Source organism: Syngnathus floridae, chromosome 3, assembly GCF_059516105.1.
Source record: "Syngnathus floridae isolate MCC-2025c chromosome 3, RoL_Sflo_1.0, whole genome shotgun sequence".
Classification (NCBI taxonomy): domain Eukaryota; kingdom Metazoa; phylum Chordata; class Actinopteri; order Syngnathiformes; family Syngnathidae; genus Syngnathus; species Syngnathus floridae.
In genome coordinates, this window is record NC_142415.1 from 805,401 (window position 1) to 819,187 (window position 13,787).

Below are 13,787 nucleotides of genomic sequence, written 5' to 3' on the forward strand. Positions count from 1 at the left end.
GCGACTTATACTCCGAGCGACTTATAGTCCGGAAAATACGGTATATGTTTCTCTAAAACCTGTTTGTATCTTTCAGCTTAAATGAGTCAACAGATCTGTAAGTAACCCATGCCCCATACCATCACAGAAGTTCAGTTTTAACATTAAATTTGTTGTGTTTTTAGTGTATTCAATTAAATATATGTTGAACATTTTCCAAAACATTGTATTTGGTTTTTATTTATGTTTAACAAAATGCCCCAACTTCATTGGAATTGGGCTTTGTATTTGCAGTGATCGAAGGCCACTTGTACTGATCGGAAGCAATAGGTAAATGCTAATGTCAGCCACCCTCTCATCACGTCAAACGTATCTGCACACAGCACATTTTTTTTCTAAATACAGATGTTCGAGCTTCTCATGTGGGCCCGATGCAAAATTAATTGCCCACCTTTGTTTTGAGGGATTAATCTCAGCTGCGAAAAGAACAGCTATAGTGTAAACATTTACTCAATGTTTACACAGTTGCCACAGTTGGGCATGACCAACTTTTAGAAAAAAATGGGCATTCAACACAAAGATTATCTAATAATGTAGTATTCTAAATTAAATAGCTCTACAATGTGATTAAACGAATGTAGTTTGTGTGTGCAGTTAACTGCTGAAAATGTTTAAGGCTATGGCGAATGATCATTATTTGACATTATTAAAACCCCTGACAATAAATACGGAATTACCAGTCTCAGAAGATGATCATTCCATTGTTTAAATTTGTAGAAACAAAAGGATCAGTAGATCACAGATATGACACAAAACTATAGTAACTTCAAATGGTAACTTTCTAACTTAAAGTCGACTTGAACATGACAGTAAAAGACAATGTCATACTGTTGGTTACTTATTCATCCATTCATTTTCTGAAACACTTATCCTCACTGGAGTCCAAGTGTGCAAAATAGTTGTTCTTAGTAGTTGCGCAATATTGGTCATACTATAGCGAGGAAAATTCACTTTTGCCCCTATATTTTATTTTTAAGCACCGGGAATATGAGCATGATGCCAGGTGATGTACAGGACTGTCTCAGAAAATTAGAATATTGTGATAAAATTCTTTATTTTCTGTAATGCAATTAAAAAAATCAAAAATGTCATACATTCTGGAATCATTACAAATCAACTGAAATATTGCAAAGCTTTTATTATTTTAATATTGTTGATTATGGTATACAGCTTAAGAAAACTCAAATATCCTATCTCAAAATATTAGAATATCATGAAAAAGTAAATTAGTAGGTTATTCAACTAATCACTTGAATCGTCTAATTAACTCGAAACACCTGCAAGGGTTTCCTGAGCCTTGAAAAACACACAGCTTGGTTCAGTAAACTAAATCACAAGTATGGGGAAGACTGCTGATCTGACTGCTGTCCAGAGGACCATCATTGACACCCTCCATCAGGAGGGTAAGACACAAAAAGAAATTTCTCAAAGAACAAGCTGTTCACAGAGTGCAGTTTCAAAGCGCATCCACAAAAAGTCTGTTGGAAGGGGGAAATGTGTCAGGAAACGCTGTACAACCAAGAGAGATGAACGCAGCCTTAACAGCATTGTGAAGAAGAGTCGCTTCCAGAATTTGGGGGAGCTTCAAAGACAGTGGACTGAAGCTGGAGTCCAGGTATCAAAAGCCACTGTTCACAGACGTGTCCGGGAAATGGCCTATAATAACCGTATTCCCATGGTCAAGCCACTTCTGAAGCGTCTGACTTGGGCTATGGCTCAGAAGCACTGGACAGTTGCAGAGTGGTCCAAAGTCCTCATTTCAGGCGAAAGCAAGTTTTGTATTTCATTTGGAAGTCAAGGTACCAGAGTCTGGAGAAAAGGTGGAGAGGAGCAAAATCTAAGTTGCTTGAAATCCTGTGTGAAGTTCCCACAGTTAGCGATGGTTTGAGGAGCCATGTCAGCTGCTGGCGTTGGTCCACTAAGTTTCATCAAGTCCAGAGTAAATACAGCTGTGTACCAAGAGATTTTAGAGCACTTACATACTTGTGTCTGCTGAAAAGCTCTATGGAGATGATGATTTCATTTTCCAGCATGATCTGGCACCTGCCCACAGTGCCAAAACCACCAGTAAATGGTGTACTGACCATGGCATTACTGTCCTCGATTGGCCTGCCTATTCCCCTGACCTGAAACCCATAGATAATTTGTGGGGTATTGTGAAGAAGAAGCTGAAAGACACCAGACCCAACAATGCAAATAAGCTAAAGGCAGCTATTGAAGCATCCTGGGCATCCATAACACCTCAGCAATGCCACAGGCTGATTGCCTCCATGCCATGCCGCACTGCTGCAGTAATCCGTGCAAAAAGATTCCCAACCAAGTACTGAGTGCATCAATGGACATTTTCAAATGTTTGATTTTGTTTTGCTGTTATAAATATATATTTTTTACTTGGTCTGAGGAAATATTCTAATATTTTGAGATAGGATATTTGAGTTTTCTTAAGATGTATGCCATAATCTGCAATATTAAAATAATAAAAGGCTTGCAATATTTCAGTTGATTTGTAATGAATCCAGAATGTATTACATTTTTGTTTTTTTAATTGCATTACAGAAAATAAAGAACTTCATCACAATATTCTAATTTTCTGAGACAGTCCTGTAATGTCGATTAATTCCACGATTTTACTGTAATATCCAGCAGCGAAAGTTAAAGTACAGATAAAAAGGAAAAGGCACAGCTCGGTCGTCATCACTCTCCAGCATCTGAGCCCTCCGCCCTCAACCGTTGAGCAGGGAGCCTAGATTGCGGCTCTCATTCAAGTGAACAGGACCCAGCATGTAGTGTCCACTCACGAAAGATTTCAGCCCAAGCTAGTTTTTCTAAAAAATATGTTTTTTTAGCGTGAAGGTGACTTTGGATGGTTGTACGTGTACAGCCTACCATTTTTTCCATATGCCATCGCGAATTTTGGACACCGGCACGTCCAAACTTAGTATAGCCTAGAGACTTACATTGACATTTTTGAGACTTTTCTCATCATCATCAATTGAAAGAACATTGGGGAAGATGAAAAAAAAAAAAAAAAATCAAGATGATACTGCATTTAGCCATAGAGCAAGCAATGTAAAAACTTTCCTTGAATGTTACCTTTCCTTGACACACAATGTCAATGTCATTGCCTGCAAATAGTCTGGATCTTAATCCAACTGAAAACATTTAATAGGATCTGAAGAAAATAGTCTATCACAAGGTGACAACAAGCAATCAGAAAAAGTTGGAGCCAGGCTGATGAAGGGTATTATTTATCACTCACCATGCCTCTGAGACTGGGAGTATGACTGTGCCAGAGGTAGTGCAACAAAGTACTAGTGATGTGTTGATGTTTTCTTGTTCTGTTTTCCCATAATTCCATGTTTTTTTCCTTCAAAATTTAACATGTCCATATTTTTCCCATGTTTGGTCTAGATAAATACCTGTTAGATTACATTTTTTTTCTTGATTTCATTTAGCGTACCTTGAAGCCAGAAAGTTGCCAATTAATATGATTTCAGTCGTGTGTGTGACTTTTTTTATACATAATTAAACCACTAAATGAACATCTCAGACTGGTGATTCTAAATATTTGCTGGCGATTGTTTATTGTTAACGGGATTTCATGAACTGTTATTTTTAATTATAATTTCATTTTGGTCAACAAAAAAATATTGGATGCATGATTTAAATATTAAAAGTGAAAAAGTGAAAAAATAAAAGGAAAATAACACCGAAGAGTAGGGAAGGAAGGCCAACTGAAATTAAGACTAAAATGTGCTGTCAGCAACTGCACTGGCTGCAGCTCAACCCATTAAAGACAAAATTGTGGGAAGCTTCAGCCAGTACAGAGAGGAAGACCAACACAACAGCTCAGGAAGAGCCTGCATGCACAAAACTGATGGGAAACTGTTCTATGTGGCTACTCCCATCCATGGAGCAGGAGCTGGTGAGGGCAAGTGGGGGCAGTCCTCATGATGGGACAGCACAGGGTCAATGAAGTACACCTCATTAACAATGGAGAAAGCAGTGAATAAAAAAAAAATAAAAAAAGGAAGGTAATGTTCAGTCAGACAATAGGACAAATAGTAAACAATAAAAACATTCTAATTCCCTCTGTAGCACTAATAATGGTATCAGAAAAGAGGGTGGTGGTGTTGGGGTGATTGGACAAAAGAAGAGGTGGAATTCACTTAGCTGCCAGTTCATGAGGCAATTAACGTGGAATTTATATTTCTATAACAAAGAATACATCAATTCAACTTCAATTTGACTAGGCCAGGGATTTGAACTATATTGCTCTGAATGAAGGAATGAATGCTTGGCCATGAGTCACTATGCATTACAATTCATTACACTTGTCTTTTTTCATTGCTGTTTGCACCATATTTTGAAGAAAAAACAAATAACCACTGAATGTAGGGGGATGTTTTAATTTCATTCCAAGACCTGTGACATTAAGGCTGCATTCAGACTCCAGCCATATGATTCAAATCAGACTCCTCCTCAGGATCTGTTCACCTCATTGACCTATCTGACAGATTGTTATTGCAACATTGTCAGAACAGAGGTGTCATCCAGCACGCTAAGTGTTTGACGTCACATAATTGTGACAGTAGCAACACGTGTAATATGTTCATAAATGGACTTGCCCCACAGACCGATAAGGCAATGTGTTTCATCCACTGTATAGGGAGTGCAGTTTTCAGTTTCTGCGATGTGCTCCATTCTTTACCGCTCCCCACTTCAATTGGCGTATGGGGTCTTGAGTTACATAGAGTGCCATCACAGACAGTCAAAACGGATTTGTGTGTTTGGAGCACTTCAGACACATATATGAAACTACTTCTTAGATGTGGTTTTAATCCATCTTGCAAAAATTGGATTTCATGTGCATTGTGGCTGTTGAGACTTCACAGGAGCCTTCCTGTTTGAATCTGAATGGACTAAAAATTGGATTTTGGCTGACTATCTGAAGGGAGCCCAACAGTCATCATCCTCTGGCAAAGCCCTTACCCTCTCTTTCTTCTTCCATGTGGGTAATGCGAAGGACCATGGCAGCCTTTTCTTCCCTGGCTTGATCCCTGGCACTCACTGCCTCATCTACCATCTCCTGCCACTCCAACACCTGGCTGTGAGCATCATCAGCACTCCCAGACTCACTTGCCTGTACAGTATGAGAAGTCAAGAAACAATAAGAAGAGCACTCATTTGAAAATTAATCCTGGAACCAAGACCTGGGAGGTAGCTCTTTTTGTAAACTGTTCCAGATCTGCTTCCAATGTCCTCTGTTGCTCCTCATATACCTCCAGTTTAGCCTCCAACATGTCTGTTGGTGAAAGAATCAACACATTGAGTGAGGATACTTTCATATGATTGTGATTAAGGCAACATTGAATATTAAAACTGAAATGATAAAACGTGCACCCAAAAATTCACAGTTTTAAGTACCATTCTTTGCTTTGAGCTCCTCGTACTGCTCCACTTTCCAAAGGTTTTCCTCACGTTCCACCTCCAGTTCTGTAATCTGACTTCGCAATGCAGTAAGATCAGGAGGCGCAATACCAGCCTTAAAAGAAACAACACACATGACTCAAAGGTAAGACTTGCATATGTTAGGACGAGGGCTCAAAGATTTATTTTTTTCTGATCAAAATCAGGATTTTGAGAAAACCGATCACTTGATTGGCAAAGCTGCATTTTTGGAGTGCTCCTGAGAGACTCAGAATCTGTTGTGTGAACTATGTCATAACACACAAACACTGCTGGTTTTGTCATAGGCATAGCCAGAACATTTTCAGCAAGGTGGCCAGGGTGAGTGGTGATACACCTTACTAAAGGTTCCGCTTGGCCTGGGCGGTTATATGATCGTGATTACTGATCGCAATAAATTTCAGGTCGATTACGGTGCTCAAGTGTGTGCGTATTTCTCGATTAAGCATGTGCCTGGTTGCAATACACATATGCTCCAGTAAACAGCGCTAATGCAACATTATAGATGCAAAAACTCAAAGACGAACTTGGTCACATACATGCGTGACAACAGCCAATCAGAGATGACCTTTTATTTATTTGCTTCAGTTTGGAGTTGCTGCAGTGGTAAATTGCCAACAAATTGTCATCAAAGTAATGATAGACAAATGAGTAACTTTTTACTGCTGAATTGGCCAACTCAGTAAAGTATCCCATCCATTCATCCATTTTCTGTACCGCTTAGTCCCCACGGGGGTCGCGGGTGTGCTTGCTTGCTATCCCAGCCGTCATCGGGCAGTAGGCGGGGGACACCCTGAACCCGTTGCCAGCCAATCGCAGGGCACACAGAGACAAACAACCATTCGCACTCGCACTCACACCTAGGGTCAATTTGGAGTGCTCAATTGGCCTACCAAGCATGTTTTGGGGATGTGGGAGGAAACCGGAGTGCCCGGAGAAAACCCACGCGGGCTCGGGGAGAACATGCAAACTCCACACAGGGAGGGCCGGAGGTGGAATCGAACCCGCACCCTCCTAACTGTGAGACGGACGTGCTACCCAGTGCGCCACTGAGCCGCCTGTAAAGTATCCCTTTAACATTTTTTTTACGAAAAAAACTTCACAAACATTTTAACAAAAACAAAGATAAGCAAAAAAAAAAATACAACTGATAAAGTTTTTGGGTTGATCATCTGACCTGACTTTTTTTCAGCTCTTCCTCCAGCTGTCTGATTCGAGATTTAGACCAGGCTTTCATTTTCAGGAACTTCGCCTCCGATCTGCTGGCTTCTTCTATTTTCTGCTTCGTTTGGGCTATAAAAAGAAAAGGGAAATTAAATTAATTGAATCAGCTCACCGCGGTGCTGCAGTATCAGCAAATCACAAACAGAAGTCACTGAAAACCATCAAACAATAAAAGGAGCCAGGAACAAAAAAAAGGTTCTGTATCATGCATCATGCAGTTTTGAGAAACTTCAATTGGATAAGTATTGTTTCAGGGCATGGACTCAAAGTGAGTGTATTCAGTTAATTAGGAATAACAGTATATTAAAACAAAACCTATGTGAGTGCAAAGGAAGAAAGTTAAAATCAGCCTTCACTTTGACAAAAAAAGAAAACCAGTCACTTTTCAATTTACAATGATTTTGATGTCACTTTTTTCTGATGTTTCCAAATTTCCCAATACATCAAGGACAGCATTCCGAGTAGTATTTGCCAAGTTTAGCCAAGAAGCTAAATTCTGAACAATCACCAAAGATAAGATAGACACTGTGGTGTGGTACCATTTACCTACTTAAATCATAAAAGTATCATAAGGGAGAAGATTCAGACTATGGAGGAAACTCAACTCTTCATCGTTTAACAATGCATGTGAACTTGAATGAGTACTCACATTGTTAATCGATATTAATACGCAAATCCATCAAAGTTCTCATCTTCTGCATCCAAATTAAACGTTTGGACAAGTTCCCTTCTTTCATGTACGTGTTACGTACGTACTCTGTTTTTTTTGGCTTGATCTACGTAAACATAATGTCCTCTGATTGGTTCATCGGGTCTACATATTACGCCTGTATATTACCCCTCTGTGTGGCGGAAGCCACACAAAACAACTTTACACATTTTCGATCCACACAAAAGGCGCACCCTTATTAAAAGTCGTACCTTCGTTTTTTTTTTAGAAAATTAAAGGCATTTAAGTGCGCCTTATGGTACGGAAAATACGGCATCATGACTATGTTGCTACCCTTTGTGACTGAGTATGTATGACATCATTATGCCAGGATCTGTCATTAAGGAATCTTGATTAATCAATACCCCCAACACACACTCTCTCTCTCACACTCACACACACACACACACACACACACACACACACACACACACACACACACACACACACACACACACACACACACACACACACACACACACACACACACACACACACACACACACACGTGCACGCACACACACAAACACACACAAACACACACACATACACACGAACAAATATGGTATTGAAATGATTGATTATAGTTTTGAGGCTGATTTTTTTTTGTGCCCACCAATTTTTGTGGTCGACTTAACAGTTTGTCGACTTTTTTTTCCCTCGGCTCTAGATGTTTTTTTAAATGGTTATGGGTGTCTTTCAACCCCACTGTAGCCTATCCTAGCTCGGTGAGAGGCAGGGTACACCCTGGACTGGGTGCCAATCACAGGGTACCTATAGTTTATTGGACACCATTTGAAAATGTATAAATCTGGCTACCTAAAGTGCCAGCACACACCTATCTACATAAGATCCCACAGCTGACAGTGCCTATAAAGAGTAAAAAGTAAGCATTATGTCAAGATGTGTCCACAGAGACACGGCACAGATCTGGGAAAGGGTAAAGAAATATTTCTGCTGTTTTTAAGGTCCCAAATTCAGCATCTTTCTTGAGCTGGCAGCTCTAATACAGTGACCTGAGGAATCAGAGTAGAGGGGAGTTGGCAAGGTTACCAAGAACCCGGGGTTCACTTTGACAAAGTACAGAGTTCCACTGTAGAAAAAAAAAGCTACTTGTAGAAGGACAACTAAATCTGCAGCAATCCACCATTCAGGCCCATATGGCTGCATGACCAAATTGGAGTCACTCTTTAGTAAAAGACGCATGGTAGACCACCATGAGTTTGCCCAAAAGTATCTGAAAGACTTTCTGACCAGAGGACTGCAGATTAAATAGGAATTCCCCAACCTTACTAAAGTCCAGTCCAGTGAAAAACAGAAGCCAAATAAAAATAATGTTCATTAAAGTAACAATATACAAGCAAATCCACCTAAACATGGCTTAAAATGAAAATATGATGTGCGTCATAAACTCTTGTTTATGACGGCTATGACTCATGAAGAAGAGTGGGTAGTTCTGTAACTGGAGGGTTGGCTGTTCGAATACCACTCTATCCGAGTCATGTGTAGTTGCGTCTTTGGGCAAGACACTTCACACACCTTGCCTTCAGTGCCACTCACAAATACTAAGCAGACTGCTGACATAAGATATACCGTAATTTTCGGACTATAAATCGCATTTTTTTTCATAGTTTGGGTGGGGGGGCGACTTATAATGAGGAGCGATTTATATGTGAATTCTTTCAAAAATTTTCAAAAAAAAAAAAGTGAAACCTTAATAAACGAACTGCAATATAGCAAGGGATTACTGTAATTTGAATTTCAAGTGACGTCAGCAGCGCGGCGCAGCGCGGCGCGGCGCGGCGGTTGTTTACAAAAAGGACAAAGATTGATCACGGGATGACGAAGATGACGTAGGGCCCCACGTACCATCATTAGCGGCTTTGTTTCTAAGTGACACGGAGGACGAAGAGTTTGAAGGATTTGGAGTGACACAGAAGGTTAATTTGGTCCGATCGCCCAACCGCAGCGCACCGGGCGCTCATTGTCGCATTGCTTTAGGAGCGTCTTTGTGTTTTAGGATGGCTTTACTGCTCCCACTTGTTTCCTTTGTAGGCATGATTAGAGTTGATGCAATCCTCAGAGTAACGAGAATGTAATAACGAACGGAGTCAGTTGGCATGCAGGTCCTCTCGGCTCATCTCGCGAGGTTCGACAACCAAATTTCGTCCGACATCCGAAGCAAAACACATTTTTTGTTTGAATACCGATTTGTTCGAGAACTGGGACGTTCGAAAATCGAGGCTCCATTGTATTAACAGTAAAACATCTCTAACCACTGTGATTCCTTTTTCAAAAAGAGAGTGATTGGGTTCACAAAAACACCTACCTTCTAACTCTGCTATCCTCTGGAAAGAAGCGGAATCATCAGATATGTTTTCAGCTTTTGGGGACTCCTGACTGACAGATTGCAGTGTTACTGTATTTCTTCTCAGCTCATTTAGTTGGCCAAGTAGGTCCTGCTGTGTATGAGTCAACTGCGCTTGATGCTTTTCTGTCATTTGCCGAATCTCAACCTGCTGCTTCTCCATCAGATCGCGAAGTTGGGCTCGCATTACATGCTTTTCTGCCTCCATTTTGGATTCAAGGCTCTCTCGTTCAATGTTTAGTCTCCGCATCCGCTCTGTTAGCTCCTGGCAACAGAATGAAGAATGTCATCACGGGGGGTTTCTGGGATTCTATCATATACAGAAACGAGCTGCTATACAAGAATATTCCATGTCCCTAGGAGACATCTCTACAAAATCGACTTTTTTTGCTTTTAAAATCATTTTTTCTTGTGTATTTGGAGTGTCCAGGAGTGTAGAAAAGTGTAATATATCCCTCCAGGTGCTACAGCGTTAATTTTATGATCTGTTTGGGGAGCTATTTTTTACTCCATTCAGATTTCTCCGTTTTCTATTACGAATTTTTATCAATTGCATCACGTTCGTTGGGGTGGGACAAACCAAACAAGGTAATGGGTGTTGCAAACAGTTTCACAAATCCACCATCTTTATTGCTCGGAGAGACTTTTGTAGTCCAAATACAGGTGCCAAATAACTTTGCAACGAGTACATTTCCTAACCTTTATCTGTTGGTCCCTGCCGTCGACTTCTTTCTGAAGAACATCAATGACCTGTGTTTTTCCAATCAGCACCTCCTCTTTCTCATGAAGTTTCTGTTTTAAAGCCTTCAGAAGCTGATAAGAAAATGGAAAGAAGAAATAATGCGTGAAAAGGAAATCAAACATGTTCTTCAACACTTACTGTTTACTACCAAAATTCAAGAACCTGAACACTTAACATCAACAACGTTCTCATCACAACCTGCTCAAGATCAGCACTGGCATCAGACTTTGCGGCAAGTTTGAAGAGCTCCTGTTCATGCATCTGGTTGATCTCAGTCAGTTGATTATCTTTCTGGAGGATTATCTCTTTGAAAGTCTGAATCTAAATCCAAAGACAAAATACATTGATGGGTTCCAAAATGAAGATTATTTCAAAGCAAACCCACAACAGCAAAAAAAAAAAAAAAATTATGTTAGCAATGCTAAAATAGAATACATTCTGTGCCTTTTTTTGGAGTATGAAATAACTGAATAACAACAGCAAAGACGCGTACATTTTGTTTGTACATGTTCTCTTTCTGACTGTACTGCTTCTTCTCTGTGTCCAGAAGCTCCTTCAGGCTGTCCGTCTGCTCCTGAAGCAAACTATAGCGTTCCTCTGCTTCTCCAACTTTCTTGGTCAGGCTTTGCACCAGCTGCTGAAGTTCATGCATTGCTCCATGGTCTTCATCTACCTGAGAAATTATAGTGGAATGTCAAAATGTGGATAACATACTACGTGGCAGTCATTGGATTGAACTTGAAAAAAATGATTGTGCAAATTGTTTCTGTGAAAGAGAACCTGCGGTGTGGATGTAACAGACTGGTCCACTGCCGTTGCTGTTTGCAAATGAATAATGTAGGCCTCCTTGTCTGCCAGCTTCCTGTCCTTCTCTGTCAGCATAGCATCCATTTCTTCACCTCGTAGCTGCTGTGCTTCTACCTCTGTCCTCTAAAGAAACATTGAAATTGTCAATGTGCTAAAATTCCTTATAAAGGATCGTATGCAAATACATTTGGATGTACAGAGAGGATAGCAGAGTATGAGAGTATGTAGCAGTATGTAGTAGAATGACAAACAAAAAAAGTAGATTCACATACATACAAAATGTGACCTTCGTCTGTCTGGTGTGTGAACAGATGCCCAAAGTGACCCACACATTCAGAAGAAGACATCACTCCTAGCATTGTGTTTACGCCAGTAAATGTGGTCCAGCGTGTCGCTCATCTTTTTATCATCTCATATCCACAGAGGAGTGATTTTGGAAAAGGTAGAATTACTTTCTTTTGAGGAAATTGTCTTTTCAATCTCGTTTCATGGAAACATCACAAAAGATGTCATGTCATTGGCGTGTGTCGTAAATGAACCTCCACTTTGTGCTTCATGTTTCAAGTGGGAGGAAATTAAAATAAAATACTATAAAGTCAATACTGTCACTCAAAACAACTTTGCACATTCACAGAGTCAATGCCCCTCCCAAGCAGTTTCTCTTCCTGCCTGCGCGAAGCATATGATGACACCCGGTACAGATATGCGACCTGCCTGTTCGGATTACATTCAGACTCAGGTTGGACTTGAAAAGAAAAAAAAAAAACCCGTAATTTCCGGTGTATAAACCGCAACTTTTTTCCAAAATTTTGCGGCTTATAGTCAGGTGCGGCTTATATAAGATTGTTTTAGTGATTTTTGTGATGACTTGATCACTTTTACTCTTAACACTATTATATACAGTAAGCGCTACAAAACAAACTGACAAATAACTCATTTTCAAATCAGACGAATCACAACTGGTAAACTATTTTTAAAAAAAGATATTATTAAAAGTGAAGACAATTTGCAATTCTAGTAATGACACACGAATTTGATGCACAATTTGTCTTCGTGGGCCACATAGAATGATGTGGCGGGCCGTATCTGGCCCCCGGGCCTTGAGTTTGACACCTGTGCTCTGAACCCTTTCTCTTACTCTGCCATGTGACTCAGAGATTACACAAAGCAGTGGCGCTGTTTGGACCATCTGCATTGTGTTAAAACCCAATCAATCAGCATTTAAATTCAATTCTTCTGACATTTTGCTCACCAAAAACAAGTTGTAATGAATGTGAACTTTTAATGCATTTTATTCAGAAGGTTACTTTGAACCCTGAGGCTTAAATGGCGGCGCGGCATACTTATTGATTTTTACGGCCCCTGGCCTCCAGGGGGCGCTCTAGCAGGAAGAGCGAGACAGGCGAAGAAGAGATAACGCGCCGAAGAAGACGTGCTAGTTTGTGTTTACAACATTTCGCGCATCACGCAGAGCGCGATAAAGACTGAAAGGAAGCTTTTATACACAAACCGTCATTATGGGGGACAAAAGAAATGCATATGATGCCGCTTTTAAGCTAAAGGCAGTCGATGTTGATGACATTGTGTTGCGGCACCTTTTTCTTTATTTCGTGGTCCCGTCTACTCTGGAGCTATACGTGTCGCTTGCTAGTTTAATGTAATTTAGCGCTTCGTGCATGAATAAGATTAGCATGAACAGACCCTCATCATGGAAAATGGTAGAAGAAATGGATAAAAACGACGACGAAAGAGATACTGAGAAAGTGTGTGGCGAAGGATATCTAACGCTATTCCAATCGGAAATTGAGGAGGAAGACTTCGACGGTTTCAGTGCACAGGAGGAAGATGAAGACGATGAAGCTCTTTTTTTTACTTTTACTTTAACCAGCCCTGTTAGTGCTGTGCTACCGTGTTGCTGCTGTGTTGCCGCCGCGTCTCAGTGACTTTTACCAGTATGTTTTATTTAATCAAACCCATTTAGTGCTGTGTTACTTCCGTGTTGCTGCGGTATTACTGGCGCGTCACAGGCAGTGTTTGGAAAGAAATTTTAAGGTATGTTATTAAAACTTTAAAAAAGCTTTCTGTGTCCAGTATTTCTTTGTTAATAACTCGCGTGCACACTTCCGTGTTGCTGCGGTACTACTGCTGCGTCACAAGCAATGTTTAGAAAGACATGTTAAAGCATGTTATTCAAACTTCAAAAAGGCTTTCTGTGTCCTCTTTCTTTGTAAAAAACCCGTGTGCACGTGCGGCTTATAGTCCGGTGCGGCTTATGTAAGAAAAAAATGCCATCTGTTAAGCATGGAGGAGGTAATGTGATGGTCTGGGGTTGCTTTGGTGCTGGTAAGGTGGGAGATTTGTACAGGGTAAAAGGGATTCTGAATAAGGAAGGCTATCACTCAATTTTGCAACGCCATGCCATACCCAAT

The 13,787-nt window shown here is 40.4% G+C and overlaps 1 protein-coding gene across 8 annotated transcripts in view; it reads right to left on the reverse strand.

Annotated features, from left to right (window-relative positions):
* LOC148400047 (uncharacterized) overlaps positions 1-13,787 on the reverse strand; it is a 78,585-nt gene that overhangs the window by 47,622 nt on the left and 17,176 nt on the right. For 7 of the 8 annotated variants that reach the window (XM_088372163.1, XM_088372160.1, XM_088372161.1 and 4 more), the window contains 9 exons: positions 11,332-11,481; positions 11,045-11,224; positions 10,750-10,872; positions 10,509-10,622; positions 9,771-10,074; positions 6,686-6,801; positions 5,467-5,584; positions 5,253-5,344; positions 5,032-5,182 (listed from right to left, as the gene is read on the reverse strand). In XM_088372163.1, the coding sequence (XP_088228289.1) occupies positions 5,032-5,182; positions 5,253-5,344; positions 5,467-5,584; positions 6,686-6,801; positions 9,771-10,074; positions 10,509-10,622; positions 10,750-10,872; positions 11,045-11,224; positions 11,332-11,481 (1,348 nt within the window). Of the gene's footprint in view, positions 1-5,031; positions 5,183-5,252; positions 5,345-5,466; positions 5,585-6,685; positions 6,802-7,381; positions 7,683-9,770; positions 10,075-10,508; positions 10,623-10,749; positions 10,873-11,044; positions 11,225-11,331; positions 11,482-13,787 lie in introns of those variants that run through there. The other variant, XM_088372162.1, reaches the window with a different exon arrangement.